Source organism: Physella acuta, unplaced genomic scaffold, assembly GCF_028476545.2.
Source record: "Physella acuta isolate Inbredline_101_S28 unplaced genomic scaffold, ASM2847654v3 ptg000398l, whole genome shotgun sequence".
Classification (NCBI taxonomy): Eukaryota; Metazoa; Mollusca; class Gastropoda; family Physidae; genus Physella; species Physella acuta.
In genome coordinates, this window is record NW_026731917.1 from 183,502 (window position 1) to 199,788 (window position 16,287).

At 35.9% G+C, this 16,287-nt stretch overlaps 1 protein-coding gene across 5 annotated transcripts in view; it reads left to right on the forward strand.

Moving 5' to 3' along the window:
- Positions 1-16,015, forward strand: part of LOC131942293 (abnormal spindle-like microcephaly-associated protein homolog) — a 44,728-nt gene extending 28,713 nt beyond the window's left edge. For 3 of the 5 annotated variants that reach the window (XR_009386732.1, XR_009386733.1, XR_009386734.1), the window contains 4 exons: positions 174-1,040; positions 1,683-2,670; positions 12,025-12,066; positions 13,300-16,015. Coding sequence is in view for 2 of the 5 variants with exons in the window: in XM_059302084.1 (XP_059158067.1) it covers positions 174-1,040; positions 1,683-2,645 (1,830 nt within the window). In the remaining 3 variants the exon portion in view is untranslated. Of the gene's footprint in view, positions 1-173; positions 1,041-1,682; positions 2,671-12,024; positions 12,068-13,299 lie in introns of those variants that run through there. The other 2 variants (XM_059302084.1, XM_059302085.1) reach the window with 2 other exon arrangements.
- The last annotated feature ends 272 nt before the right edge of the window (positions 16,016-16,287 follow it).

Here is a 16,287-nt window from a genome sequence, read left to right on the forward strand (position 1 = left end):
TACATAATGTTTCATAGTGACTTCTGCTATCCTTGTGATTAGATTCATGTGTGAATTTACTTCAATTTAAATGGCTCACTTGTTTATTAATTACCATTTGTTAATGATCTGTCATTGATCAAATAGTTAAATATTTTTATATGAAAATTTTTAAATGAATATTTCTTATACAGTCTCCCTCAAAAGCTCAGACTTCAGAAAGTCAAAAACATGGAAAACCATCAGAGTCTAAGCCAGCAAAGAAAATCAAATCAACTCTTTTGACTGAGTTTGATGAGGAGGACGAAGCTGCTGCTAAAATACAAGCTGGATTCCGAGGTTACCAAACAAGAAAAGAGCTTGGATTGTTACAAACAAAAACTCCAAAGGCAAAAGAAAATAAAGAAGAAAAGGCTAAAAAAAATGAAGTTCCTGAAAAAGTAAAGGATAAAAAAGAAGATCCTAAAAATGCTAAAGCTCAAGAAAAGACAAAGGATAAAAAAGAAGAGCCAAAGAATTCAAAAGCTCCTGAAAGGGAAAAAAAGAAAAAAGAAGAGCCAAATAATTCTAAAGAACACGCAGCAGCAGCAAAAATTCAAGCTGGGTTTCGGGGGTATCAAACTAGAAAAGAGTTAGCTTCTCAGAAAAATAAAGGCAAAGATAGTACTCCCAAGACAAAAGAAAAAAAAGAGGAAAAATCTAAAAAAAATGAAAACCCAGAGAAGGTTAAAAACAAAAAAGAAGAGCCGAATAATTCTAAAGAACATGAAGCTGCAGCAAAGATTCAAGCAGGGTTTCGAGGGTATCAAACTAGAAAACTTCTAGCTGAAGGAAAGAAAAAGGCAGCTAAAGTTGAAAGTCAGGAAAAGCCAGGGAAAGTAGCTAAAGTTGAGAGTCAGGACAAGCCTGTCAAAGACAAGAAAGGGGCTTCAAAAAAAGATCCTGAGCAAGAAAGATGGGAAGAAGAAGAATGGGCTGCAACAAAAATTCAGTCTGCATACAGAGGATATGCCACAAGAAAAGAGCTTGGAAATAAAAAACCTAAAGATCATCAAAAATCCGTAAGTTCCAAATAAACAATATGTGTAAGTTTCTTTCTTTATGTTCACATAGGTGCACTCATGATGCAGATGAATGGTTCGTGTAAACATTTTTCACTCAAACATTTTGCCTTTCAAAAGCTGAAAAATAACTTTCAGCTTCGAATATAGGGCTATGCATGATTTTTTTTATTAGCTACCTTAGTTAAACATTTATCGATGCTGAAAAAATAATATCAATAGTTAATAATCATATCTCATGAAATAAATTTACATTATTTAAAGATTTATCACCAGAAAACAAACTTAAAATGCCAGTATAAAACTATTAATTGGTGTCTAAATATATAGTTAGAAAAGTCTACTAGAATTTTCATTTTTTAATTATATTTTTTGTTGTTATAAAGTGGACTGTTGTTTTACAGTATATAGATACACCTAAACACATAGATTGCTAAAAGTATTCCACACATAAACATCTGACAAAGCAAGTCTATAGTGAAATAGCTTTAAAATATTTTCAATAAAAGATATTTCAAAATAAGTTAATTCAAAATTTGAAGTTTTACTTTAACCAGTGAATGAATACAGATGAACTAGGGAAGTTAGTTCAAGAAATCTAATGCATAAAATCTTGTGTGGGTTTTCTATTTTTGTTACCAGAGTAGTAGAGATGAGGATGAACAAGCAGCCCTTAAAATTCAAGCTGCATTTCGAGGGCATCAGCAAAGAAAGTCTTACAATAATACTGTAGGGTTTCAAAAACAAAATAATAAAAAGTTAGGTAAAAATGAAGCAGCTGCTAAAATCCAGGCTAGCTATAGAAGCCACCTGTATCATAGAGAGATGGGCAATAGAACAGAGAAAATTGAACATAAAGCTGCGAGTAAAATCCAGGCAGCTTATCGTGGCCATCAGGCACGTAAAGACATAAACAAAGAGAACATTGACAAAAACCACAAGCTAGCGGCAAGCAGAATTCAAGCAGCTTACAGGGGTCATCGGTATCGCAAAGAAATAGATAATACAAATGATGAGCACTACCACAGAGACCATATAGTTGCTGCAACTAAAATTCAGTCAAGTTATAGAGGTCATCAAACACGTAAAGAAATGACAGCAAAGCATAATCAAGATGAGATTAAAGCTGCCACCAAAATTCAGGCTAGCTATAAGGGTTATCAGACACGAAAAAATTTGAATGCTAAAGATTCAGATGAACATGCAAAGGCAGCTGCTAAAATTCAGGCTAGCTATAAGGGTTATCAGACACGAAAAAATTTGAATGCTAAAGATTCAGATGAACGTGCAAAGGCAGCTGCTAAAATTCAGGCTAGCTATAAGGGTTATCAGACACGAAAAAATTTGAATGCTAAAGATTCAGATGAACGTGCAAAGGCAGCTGCTAAAATTCAGGCTAGCTATAAGGGTTATCAGACACGAAAAAATTTGAATGCTAAAGATTCAGATGAACGTGCAAAGGCAGCTGCTAAAATTCAGGCTAGCTATAAGGGTTATCAGACACGAAAATATATAAATGAGAATAAAGATGCTGCTAAAACAATTCAGGCTGCATACAGAGGACACCAGTACCGCAGAGATATCAACAATAAAGTTTCTAGTTAAGATTTTACCCACTTCCTGTGCGCAGGTGAGCAATGACTAACAAAAGATCATTTTCAAACTGCTTGTAAGATCAAGACTCTGCGCTGTTGCTTTTTCTTCAAGTTATTTCCAGGCTAGATAGCCATTCTTAAGTAAGAGTTTACAAACAAAAAGAAAGATATTTCAGTTGTTAAATCCACACATCAGAAAAGATGAAGATCTAAAAATAAGCTTATAAAAAATTATTGTTAAATGAAATTTTTAAAAATAAGAAATAGCTAAAAAGCTATGCTATAACTGCTATGAGTATGATTGTTTAACAAGAAACAAGAAAATTTAATTACAGCTCAGAAGCTTTACATTCATTTAGCACCCCTTTAATAGCCTTTCTCTAATTAATGCTTCCCTAACTTCATAGACTATTTTTTTTTTACAAAGGTGCTAGTTGTAGTAATATAATCTATTTACATACATTATATCTTCTAATTTTAGCTAGATATTTTAATTAATAAAAATCATTATTTTAGAGCTTTTAGACATTCTTTACATTCCATTTTTTTTTATATGAGCCTACATTTTATTACCTTTTTGTTATATTAATAAACCGGGAGTGATCTCCCCTAAACTTTCTCGAATATTCTTATATAAAATAACAGGGGATGGGAACTCGGTCTATAGACATGATTTTTAATCCATTTTAAATACTTAAAGTTTTAAAAATAGAATAAAATCTCGTAGACAAATTAATTGCACACCAAGTGAACGCGAAATAAAAAAGCACATAATAGTGCGCAATATTATTATTACTTTTAAAATTTACATTAGTTTTTTGAGAAATCGGAAGTAGCGTAAAGTACTACTTCCAGTCAACGGAAATGACTCAAAATTTAATAGAAGGTAGAGAATTAGATCTTTTACTTACGTATGAAATTTCATTTATCTATCTGAAATAGTACTCAAGTTATAGGCTTTTGAAAAATTCAAAGTAGGAAAAGTACCACTTCCGGTTATTGGAAATCGCTCAAAAGTTGATACGGATCTACGATTTTGATTAAATACTTATATATGAAATTTCATCAACCTAGCTGTAACGGTACTCAAGTTATCGTGTTTACACACGGACACACACACACACACACACACACAGACACACAGACATACGGACAAGATTGCAAAATTATGTTTTTCCGTATCAGTGAGATGCAAAACGTCGAGATTTGCAAAAATCTCGATTTTTTTTTTTTGCACGATTACAAGACTTTCTCTATACTTCGTATATACGAGAAAGTAAAAATAACAAGCACACAAGCATTTAACTTTAGAGACATTATAATTTCTTAACATTTTAAAATTATTTTTCTATTGTTTATAAGTGTGTATATGTGTATATATAAATAAGTATATACACACATATATATATATATATATATATATATATATATATATATATATATATATATATATATATATATATATATATATTGTTACGACTACTTGGGGTTTGTCCTGGGCTGACCCGTATGTTGGGGTAGCGACCCCACGCTCATCCATCAACCTGGCGGTGGTCAGAGGCTGACCAGTGCTGGCCGTGGGAATCTTTGGGTCGTTTCGGCCACCACGCGGATTGGGTTTTTACTCTGTGGGCGGCGCATACCTGGTGTCTTGGGGACTCGGCTGGTAACGACCAACAGGCCGTGATTTATGGCTGGGAAAGCTTTTCTGGACGGACGGACCCGTGGGTACGGTCATGTCCTGACTTGACCTGACCTGGGGGTCAGGCTCGATTAACTAGGTTCCCACACTAGTCAGGGACGACTGGAGAATATTAGGAGGGCGATTGGTGAGACCAGTCAGTCAGGGCATAGCAGCACACCAGTTAGGACGTGTAGTTGTATATAGTTTAGATAAGGCTAGGTGGTAGGATTTTCGTGTTGTATTTTGGTGGCGGTTACTTTTACATGTTGTATCTTTGTTGTAAGAATTAAACTTGAGCAAGTATTAAAGGTGTTCATTAGTTTTAACGTGTGTTCTTGTCTACCTCCCCTCCTAGATCGAAAGGTCTGGGTAGTTCGGGTCGTAACAATTGGTGGCTAGCGTCTGGGATTGGACAGACAACGAGTTGAATAGTTTCTTTTCGATGCCATTTTCAGTTGGGGGCTCACGAGCTTGTGTTTTAGTTTTAAGTTTTAGAAGTAGTGACAATAAAGTTGTTCACGGAATCAGGAGAGTTTTCCAAACATTGAGTAAGTAGCGAGCTTATCACCTTTGTATTGACACTGAGTTTATTTTTCTTGATTTTTATGTTGGTCCAGTAGAGCTGGAATCTTTATTTTTATTCAGTATAGCTGGAGGGATTAATGCCCAGTATACTTGAATGTTTTTTGTGTGGTCCAGTTGAACTGGAGTGTACGGGTTTGTTCAGTACAGCTGGAGGGTCATTCCCAGGTACGTGAATAAATTCGTAATTTTTGTTTGGTTTGCTCAGTATAGCTGGAGGGTCAATTCCCAGTATACGTGAGTAAATCGTTTGTAATCCAGTGTAGCTGGATATCTTAGTTTGGTTGGCCCAGTATAGCTGGTGTCTACCTATTTGAAGTGTCAAAGGTGATAGCCCTACTTTTAGTGTTTTAATTGTACTTGTAGCTGTGAGAGTAAGCCATTTAGTTTTGTTTTTTTAGCTAACCGCCACCGTTTAACCTTAACAATGGATATAATGAATTTTTTAGAGCGTCCAACATTGGAGGTGTTAGATAATTGTAAACGCGTAGAATTAGTGGCCATCGTGCGCAAGTTAAATATGTCTTTTAAAGCTTCATCTAAAAATCGGGCAGTGCGTGACGAGATTGTGGTAGAGCTAGTGAACCTTGGGTTGTTAGAAGAGGAGTGTCTGGACACCATTGAACAGAGTGATCCTACCTCTGAAGCTGTTAAATTAAAGAAACTTGAGATAGAGAGTAAAGAGAAAATGGAGAGGGAAAAGAGAGCTTCCGAAAAGGAAATTAGGCTTAGGGAATTAGAGCTGCAATCTTTCGCCTCTACATCTCCTCCTATAAAACTCACTTCCTTACAGTCTAGTGTTCCGAAGTTTAGTGAAGAGGATTTAGTTAGGTTTTTCAAATCATTCGAGTTCGCAGGTAGGAGTTATGATTGGCCCTTAGACAAATATACTACACTACTTAGTCCTGTGTTAACTGGAAAAGCTGCGGATGTTTTTACATCCCTTAGCCCTGACATTCAGTCCAACTACCAGCTTGTTAAAGAAGCTATACTGAGAGCTTACGAACTGACACCAGAAGCTTACAGAAGCCAGTTTAGGAGCCTAAAGAAAGCTCCAGGGGAAACTCACGTTGAGTTCCTCTACAACAAAGAAAAGCTTCTATACAGGTGGTTGACTGCTGAAAATGTAACTACCCTTGAAGACGTTTGCTCCTTATTCCTACTCGAAGAGTTCAAAAACTGCCTTCCAGGTAGAATACGAGTTCAGCTGCAAGACAACGGGGTCAAGTCGACTCGTCAGGCGGCCGAGATGGCTGATAACTACACGCTGAACCACAGGGATTACTATGAGACACCAATACAGAAAGGTTCTCATAGACCAGCCCTGGGTAGAGCAGGCAACTTCCCAGGCCAATCTTCAGTGCAGCAGCCAGTCAAATCTGAATCACATGAAGTTGATGTTATCTGCTACTACTGCCAAGCAAAAGGGCATTTGGCTAGACAATGCAGTAAACGCATGAAGGATAATAGGGTGTACCCAACATCTTGTCTCCAACAATCGAGGGATCACCTGGATCGGGATCTAGATACCACCCGAGGTTATGGCTGTATTGAACAAATTAGCCAGCCGGTAGATCTGCCCAATTCTGAGGGGTGCATCCCAAACCCAGAGGACACTCAAGAAATGACAAGCGTCGAGCCTGCCCCTAAGCCTATCCACAAAGCTGTGAATGCTCATGTTGGTGTGGCCGGTGATGGTATCACAAGCCGCGAGGCAATATCAGTCGAAACATTGCAGAGGTTCCAGCCTTTCATCTTCGACGGGTATGTGTCAATACCCGGAGATGCATCGCCTCCACGACCCATAAAAATTCTTCGCGACACCGGTGCCTCCTTGACCTTGCTACGGGAGGGAATCCTTGCTGGTAATTCGTTTACTGGTGACAACGCTATCCTACAGGGCATCGAGTCAAACCAAGTGAGCGCCCCTCTCCACACCATACGGCTAGACTCAGGTCTAGTTACAGGTGATGTCGTTGTTGGAGTGAGGCCGCACTTACCCCTGCCAGGGATTGGATTACTCCTGGGGAATGATCTTGCGGGACACAAGGTGTTTCCAGATTGTTTTTATGGTGAACATCCGCTCACCCAGTCCACCAGCGATAACACCAACAGCCAGTACCCTTCATGTGTGTTAACTCGTGCGGGAGCTAAGAAAAGAGAGTCACCGCTGGAAGTGACGAGCGAGGATGAGGCAGTGAATTTAAGTTCAACCTTCTTCGATAGAGTCACTGATCTCTCTCTCCCTCGTGATCAAATCCGTGACACTCTCTCTCCCTTGAGAGTCTCATTTGACGATTTCGTGCAGGCGCAACAGAACGATTCGGAAATAACTGAACTGAAAAACGAGGCCTTACCTCAAGCTGAGGCCGAGAGACAGGGGAACTGTTTCTACCAGCATGATCACATCCTCTACCGACGATATCGCCCAGACAACGCCTCTGGTGAGGTTGCCGGGCATGACCGCAATCAAGTCGTGGTACCCAGAATATATCGGCCTGACCTGATGTACATTGCCCACGACTCACCCCTGTCGGGTCATCTAGGGGTAAGAAAGACATTGACAAGACTTAGAGAACATTTCTTCTGGCCGGGAATGAAGAGAGAAGTAACGGAGTATTGTAAGACATGTGAAGTTTGCCAACTTGTCGGTAAACCTAATCAGGTTATCCCTGAAGCTCCACTGTGTCCTATCCCAGCTTTTGGCGAGCCTTTCACCACAGTTCTCATCGACTGTGTAGGGCCTTTACCTAAGACAAAAGCCGGAAACGAATACCTAGTCACCATGATGTGTGCCTCTACTAGGTTCCCAGAAGCCATTCCTTTGAGGAATATTAAAGCCAAGAACATTATAAAAGCTCTTACCAAGTTTTTCACTACCTTCGGTTTCCCACAGGTGATACAATCAGACCAAGGCACCAACTTCACCAGCAGGGAATTCCAGAAAGCCATGTGTTCATTTGGCATTAACCACGTTAAGAGTACCGCGTACCACCCTCAGTCTCAGGGCGCGCTCGAGCGTTTTCATCAAACGCTAAAGACTATGATGCGCACCTACTGTGTGAACCACGCTGATTGGGATGAGGGCGTACCCTTGCTCCTGTTCGCAGCTCGAGAAGCAGTCCAAGATTCCCTCGGATATTCACCGTACGAACTTGTGTTCGGTCGCACTGTTCGCGGCCCTTTAAAGTTACTGAAAGAAAAGTGGACTAGTTCCAGTGAAGCGGTGCCACAGAACTTTGACATTTCAAAATTCAAAGAGAAACTGAGTGCTATCTGGGAGTTGGCAAGGGTTAACTTAACCCATGCTCAAAGAACGATGAAGAATAAGTTCGATCGAAAGACTAAGGCTCGCAGCTTCCAACCTGGCGACCAGGTCCTAGTGTTTCTTCCTGTCCCTGGCCAACCACTCAGGGCCAAGTTTTTCGGTCCATATACAGTAGAGTCCAAAGTTAGTGACGTGAATTATATGATTAACACTCCGGGTCGCAAGAAAACAAAAAGGTTGTGTCATATCAACTCTATTAAAAGATTTTATAGCAGGACTCCCCCAGCCGCCACAACAGAGGTGGTGAATGTTGTTGTAAAAGAGGACCATGGTGGGGTCGATGAAATCGATCAAGACGAGCCAGGTCACATAAAGTTGCATAACTCAGAGATTTTATCGAATCTCAATGATAAACTGTCTCACTTGACCGAAGATCAGCGAACCATCATGGGCAATCTTATTTTTGATTTCTCTCATGTGTTTCCAGATGTCCCTGGAGAAACTAATTTAATTAGCCATGATATTGATGTTGGTAATGCTACTCCGGTTAAACAACACCCTTATCGGGTTAACCCTGAAAAGTTGGCACTCATTAGAAACGAGGTCAAATACATGCTGGAGAATGACATAATTGAACCCAGTCAAAGTAGCTGGAGTGCCCCATGTCTTCTCGTCCCTAAAGGGGATAAGACCTATCGGTTTTGTACCGATTTTAGAAAGGTTAATTCCTTAACAAGGGCTGATTCCTTTCCCCTCCCCCGTATAGATGATGTAATTGACAAAGCTGGACAGGCAAGGTTCATAACAAAAATGGACCTTCTGTCTGGATACTGGCAGGTACCCCTGACCCAAAAGGCGAAAGAAATTTCTGCCTTTGTCACCCCAGATGGCCTTTATCAGTACAAGCGTATGCCCTTTGGTTTGAAGAATGCCCCTAGCACTTTCCAACGCATGATCAAATCAGTAATTGCTGAGATAGATAATTGTGACGCGTATATAGATGATGTTGTTATCTATAGTCAAACTTTTCAGGAACACATTACCCAGTTGTACCAATTGTTTACCAAGTTAGCCTCGGCTAACCTAACTGTAAATTTACAGAAGAGTGAATTTTGTCATGCCACCCTCACCTATCTAGGGCATGAGGTGGGGAACGGGAAAGTTAGACCTGTCGGGACAAAGGTGGAGGCTATTGTTGGGTTGCCCCCGCCCACCGACAGAAAACAGTTGAGGAGGTTTCTGGGAATGGCGGGGTATTACAGAAAATTTTGTAAAAATCTCTCCACCATTGCCGAGCCACTCACCAATCTACTCAGAAAGAACATAAAGTTCGAGTGGAATGTGGAGTGTGAACAATCATTCCAGGAGATTAAATGCATATTGTCAAATTCACCTGTCCTAATGGCGCCAAACTTTGGCAAGCCCTTTAAACTGGCAGTTGACGCTAGCGATTGTGGCGTTGGGTCTGTCCTCATGCAAGAAGATAATGAAGGCGTAGAACACCCAGTCGGGTATTTTTCAAAAAAATTAAATGCTCATCAAAGAAATTATTCAACTATTGAAAAAGAAGCCCTAGGGTTAGTGCTGTCACTGCAACATTTTGATGTATACGTGAGTTCCTCCCCTTTAGTAGTGTATACAGACCATAACCCACTAACTTTCGTAAACAAACTCGGGTTGAAGAACCAGCGACTGCTCCGCTGGTGTCTGTACCTACAAAATTTTAATTTAGGAATCAAACACATTAAAGGGAAAGATAACATTGTGGCGGATATGTTATCTCGGGGATAACTTTTCAGTAGGATTATGTTAAGGATAACAGTAGTTTCTTCTATTTTTGTCTTTTTCTAAAATGTATTTTTAAATGTGTTGGATGCCATGTTTTCTTGTTGTAAAACCTGAGTCGATGTTTGATGTCATTGTTTCGCAAAACCTGTTGGTGTGACTAAAATCACCACTTTTTTCGCCCCTGTTAATTATGGTGATGTTTTAATTAATTTAGTCTGGTGTGTGATCTTGACATTTTGTAACCCTACTTTTGAGGTATTGTGAGACGGGGGGTGGTGGTCTAGGTGATGTTCAATTAATTCCCCATGCGGTGAATAAATTTCTCGAAGGGAGGGGGTGTTACGACTACTTGGGGTTTGTCCTGGGCTGACCCGTATGTTGGGGTAGCGACCCCACGCTCATCCATCAACCTGGCGGTGGTCAGAGGCTGACCAGTGCTGGCCGTGGGAATCTTTGGGTCGTTTCGGCCACCACGCGGATTGGGTTTTTACTCTGTGGGCGGCGCATACCTGGTGTCTTGGGGACTCGGCTGGTAACGACCAACAGGCCGTGATTTATGGCTGGGAAAGCTTTTCTGGACGGACGGACCCGTGGGTACGGTCATGTCCTGACTTGACCTGACCTGGGGGTCAGGCTCGATTAACTAGGTTCCCACACTAGTCAGGGACGACTGGAGAATATTAGGAGGGCGATTGGTGAGACCAGTCAGTCAGGGCATAGCAGCACACCAGTTAGGACGTGTAGTTGTATATAGTTTAGATAAGGCTAGGTGGTAGGATTTTCGTGTTGTATTTTGGTGGCGGTTACTTTTACATGTTGTATCTTTGTTGTAAGAATTAAACTTGAGCAAGTATTAAAGGTGTTCATTAGTTTTAACGTGTGTTCTTGTCTACCTCCCCTCCTAGATCGAAAGGTCTGGGTAGTTCGGATCGTAACAATATATATATATATATATATATATATATATATATTTATATATATATATATTTATATATATATATATATATATATATATATATATAATTTTAATATTTCTGTTAATAAAGCTGGAGCAAATTATTTTTTATTTTATATTATTATTAGATGTAAGCCTACATTCCTTGCAAAATTTGATCTTTACTCACACAGTTAACATTTATTCATGGCATCATCAGTGCTAATTTTTTCACAAATTAAAAGCTCATAAACTAACAGTTTACAATCTGTGACATATAACAGAGTATGTAGGGCCTAAATTTCTTTAATAAGATGATTTATGTAAATGTCAAATTTCAAGTTTGTGAGCATTTTATTTGTGAAAATATTTCTTTTCTACGTAGTTTTTTTTTCTTCTTTATCTAGATCTAAATTTTTAACTTGAATTTTGAGAATTTGTTTTCCTATGCCAGTACCTATAAGCCCAGATATATTTTTTATAATAATGTATTATACCATGTGGATCATTTTATCTAGTTAATATACCTAGTTTTCACTTTTTAGTGCAGTTAATATGATCTTAATGTTTGACACAAAAAAGTAATATTTTTAAAATATAGCTTGTTTTTTTTTGTCTAATTAAAAAATAGTTTTTAATTAAGCTACAACATCAATCAGTAGTATTTTTTTAATTGATACATATTTTATGTTACAAATATATAAAAGAGAAAATTATAAGTATTTAACAAGAATCATGCTGTAATTCATGTTAAACCCATGCAGAGATACAAAAACAGTTGTTGCAGTAAATTCAGATATTCTGTTTTGTGAGTAGAAACATTCAAGTCTACTTCACTTATAAATATGGTTGAAAAATCATTTCTTCAGCTCTGCTCTTAAGCTTTGCAATTTACTATGGTTTAACAAGAAAATACAAAGTATTCACTCCAATCTACACTCTTTGTTACATAGAACATCCATTTAAATGATAATTTGATTATAAATAATAGTCATCAGTAAAAGACAACGAATTAATAATCTAATCTAAACTTTGACGTGTTCTGCCATTATAAATGAGCTACACCACAGATTTTATTGTACAAAAATACTGCTTTTTATGAACCTAGGAACTGTTTCTTCCTCTTTTTTCAGTCTAATGAAAAATACTGGCCCTAGAAATTTCAAACATTTTTGGTAAGTCACAGCAGCACATACATGCTACAGTTTATAGCATTTCATTAGCATACATTTGAGACAAATCACTGGTGTAGTCTCTAATTTCTCTTAGTAGATATTAATTTTATTGCTTAATACCAAGCAAATATAATTTGGGGGGGGGGGGGGGTGGGGGGGGGGAGAGAGAGAATCTGTTCAACTGAATTATCAGGCCACAAATATACTTTTAAGTTGCATGAAGCTTATGTTTTATAAAACATAACTCTGCAGTCAGTAAATCTAGATCTATTAGCCAATAAGAAGTGGGTTCTCGCCACTTGTTGTAAGAGCATGTTTGTTATTTTCCTTACTGAATATCTGCTGGCAACGAAAATGCTTCTATTTTATTCGCTACTCCTCTGTAGTGTAGATTTAATGAAAGTTTAAATAATTCTTCTCACTAGAGCTGATGGGTCAAAGTTTCAAGTGATTAATTGGTTATGATTGTTTCATTAAGTTTTAGAATGTCAGCATTTTGTGATAAATTCCTATAAATAGTTGGCCTAGAGCTATTGCTGAGTCATTGGTCTACATGTCCAATGTCTTCACTCCCTTCTGCACTTGCTAGCCCATATTATAGTACAAAAACAAAACTTTGTTGTTTTTTTTGAGTTTCTAAAACTAACAATTACATTAACAATGCTTTAGGATAGTCAAATTATTTAGTCCACTTTCAAAACTTTAAACAATAGATAATTTGCTTCTGGTAGAGTCCCTATATTTAAAAAAAAATCTGATTATAACATCCAGTGTTTTTTTATTTATTTGTATATTAAATCTATGTTCATTGCATAAAGTTTATGATCATTCATGTATACAACTTATTAATTATTTCTTTAACAAAAATTTAGTATCTTAATCTTATAGTATAAGGATAAGAATTTATCTTAAAGGAAACATCATTGGCTGAAGTTTAAAATGTTTCTATTTCAAATAATCAATGGCTTTAATTGATTTCAGCATGAAAATTACCCTGGAAATGTGTGTATGCATTTTCATTTTACATACTTGCATAATTTTTCACTAGTGGTGATTGTTAAAGTGTCAAAATTAATATCATAAGTTGTTTTCTAAAATCCCATGTGTTATTTAAATCAGCAGATGTCACCCACAGCAAAGCAGACACTTCAATCAATGTTATTTTTATTAAAAGATCAGCTTTTATAATTTTAATTGAGTTTTGTTTAAATTTTGATTTTTTTCTGTTCTCAGGAATAAAACTCCAATAGTTCAGCAATGAGGTAAAATAACATGGAACCATCTCTTTATAAGGACCATTCCAAAGATTATTTTTCTATTCTTTTGATCACTCATTACAGAATGCAATCTTTTTTTTTTTTACAATGACAGTATTTTATTTTTATTAAAACTATCTATATGATCTATAGGGTTTATGTTCTGTAATGTTTTAGGCTGTTATAAATTAAATGTAAAATAATTACATAATTTTTAAACTAGGAATTATTTTACAATGATTATTCAAAGAATAATTTTCGTAAAATTAAAGGTTATAAAAAAGAATTTTCAAATATAAAATTTATTTAAAATAATTAATTGATTGTTTTGTACATTTAAGCTGATCCACTGCTTGAAGGATATTAAATATATGTCATAGTTCACACACTGCTGTTATTTTCTCTGCTCAATGATGCCTTATGCAAAGAAAACTTTACATTATGATTGTACATTTTTCTACATCATTCTTTCCTCTAGTTTTATTTTTATGTACAAGCAGTAACAACAACATTGAGATTTTATTTGTAACAATTTTGAAAGAAAGTAGACCTGGATTTAAATATCAATCAACAAGATTTTTTAAAAATTTAGTATAAGAAATGCAATCACTTTACAAATGTATGATAACAAAGAAGTAAAAGAAACCACACAATGTTTCCTGCTAAGGTCTGTATAGAATAAAAAGAATTAAAATGATACAATATTAATTTTGAGATTATTAAAAGTTTCCTACAAGAAGACCATGAGTCAGTATAAGTACAAGTAGACCTACATGTTTTTTACACCCTAGCCCCCCCCCCCCACACACACACACACACCATCCCCTAATAATCCTAATAAAGGCTAATATGGACGAGTACAAAACTTTAACAGCTCTCTCAAAACTTCCAATATATCAATTTCATAGTGTTATATATTTAATTGATGTTGATGTCATTTTATTTAAATGATTTTCCTTTCCAAATTAACCAATACTGATCCAGAGTATTGAAGATTTAAAGTAAAAAGAATAAGTTTCTGACGTTGTTGGCTTTACTTTAGCAGTAGGCCTATCAAAATTAAATAAGTCAAAGGCCCACCTTTTAGAGTCATCTCCCTTTCTGTCATCATGGTTCCCCTTTTTTTTTTTTTTTTGTAGCCTACAGCTACAGTGACTTTATTACTACTTTCTGCAGACATGGGTCTATATAAGCCTACAGTGACTAATTACCAGTTGAGCTGTTTTTATTTTTTAACACGTTGATGTTAACCAGTAGACAAGTCCACATAGAACAATCCCATACACTCCCATTGGACGCTTCTCCTCTCATTCCTCTGTGTGGAGATAGGAACAGTTGACTCCCTTAACACTCAGGTTTCTGAAAAAATCCAGAAGAAGCCAGATAAATTATCTTGAAATTTGTTGAGGTTTACAACTATTTTTTCCAAATCTTAGAGCAGCATAATTTTACTAAAATGAAAACTATTTACTATAAAAATCTCTTCTACTTTACTATTGCCTCTCACCTTTAGTGGGTTGCTAATAAGCTTTATCACAATATCCACTACTTAATAACTTATCACTATATTTGATGCACAATTTCAGGTTGTTTTTTAGTGTTTTTATATTGCATGTTAATGTTTGTTAATTAAAAATTTGAAATTTTATAATCCTAAAAGAAAGAATTAAACTATGAGCAGAAGAGCAACAACTGTTTGCTGTGTTTGGATGTTTTAACAACTTCAGGTGGTACATCATTTTGATAGATAAAATAATTGGGGGTAGGGGGAAATTTTCCTTACTTTAAACCTCACTGATAATTTTAAGTTAAGCCTGACTGGTATTACAAAGAATAATTCAACAAATCTCAATAGGTTCATAACTTAAATTACTTATTTAAAAATCTGAATAGCAACAAGAAGATTAACTTGTATGTATAAAGAAAATATCACCCTTTACCTCTCTATAAATCAGATTAACATTGGTTAGAAATGTTATATTACATTAACGTCTAATCCTCATGAAAAATGCCTTAATGTTTTTTAAATATATAATTGACAAGTTCTTGTAAAGTGAGCCAAGCAATAAAATGTATGATTAAAATAAAATGATATTGCCTACACAGTATCTAATCTCATTAATGACCAAACCTTCACTTTATTTCACATAATTTTTATGCACTATTTTATAAGTAGAATTTATGAATTCATGGTTTGGTTTTCTTCATCTAGATTTTGTGTTTTTATGTAATACAAATATTTGTGATTTGTTAGTATGTATATTATAAATTATGGTCTAAATAAGTTTACAAAGCTGTTCATAGGAAATGAGTTTAAAATAAAAGTACATTTTTAATGGTTAAATAAGTTGAATAATAATGAGTACAAAATTTCAAATCTCTAAGAAGTGTAGTTAGTGACTAAAACATACACTTTATGCTAGGGTTTTAAAGAAATATTGAAGTATTGTTTTTTTTATTTATTGTACTTTTATTTTAGAAATGTATTAGTTTAAATTACCACAGTTTTTAGTCTAATTAAATTTTGTTTATCTAGATGGGGAATTCGCTTTATTGTATTGGGTTCTATCAAAATTATTTATATCATAAATTGTGTTTGAGTGAACTTAATATCTCCAATAATGTTTAAGATTGTTGTATTTCAATCATTACATATTTGTTACAATGTATACTGAATAAAATTGATTTCTTTACTCGTTTTGTTTATATTAATATATTTGTTTATATAAAGTAATATATTTGTTTATATTAAAGTAATATAAGCAACAACAGTTGACAGCTAATAGGTTCAGCTCTAAACCAAATACAACCTCATAATCTCCATGTTAATCTTTAATCCACTACTTAATCTGCTGCACATAAATCAGTAAAGAAAAAATAATTTCCATTATTTTATTTTAAGTTCAGTGTTTGAGAAAAAGTTTACCTCCATGACAAAAAGATTCTAAAATTCATTTTTAATTTA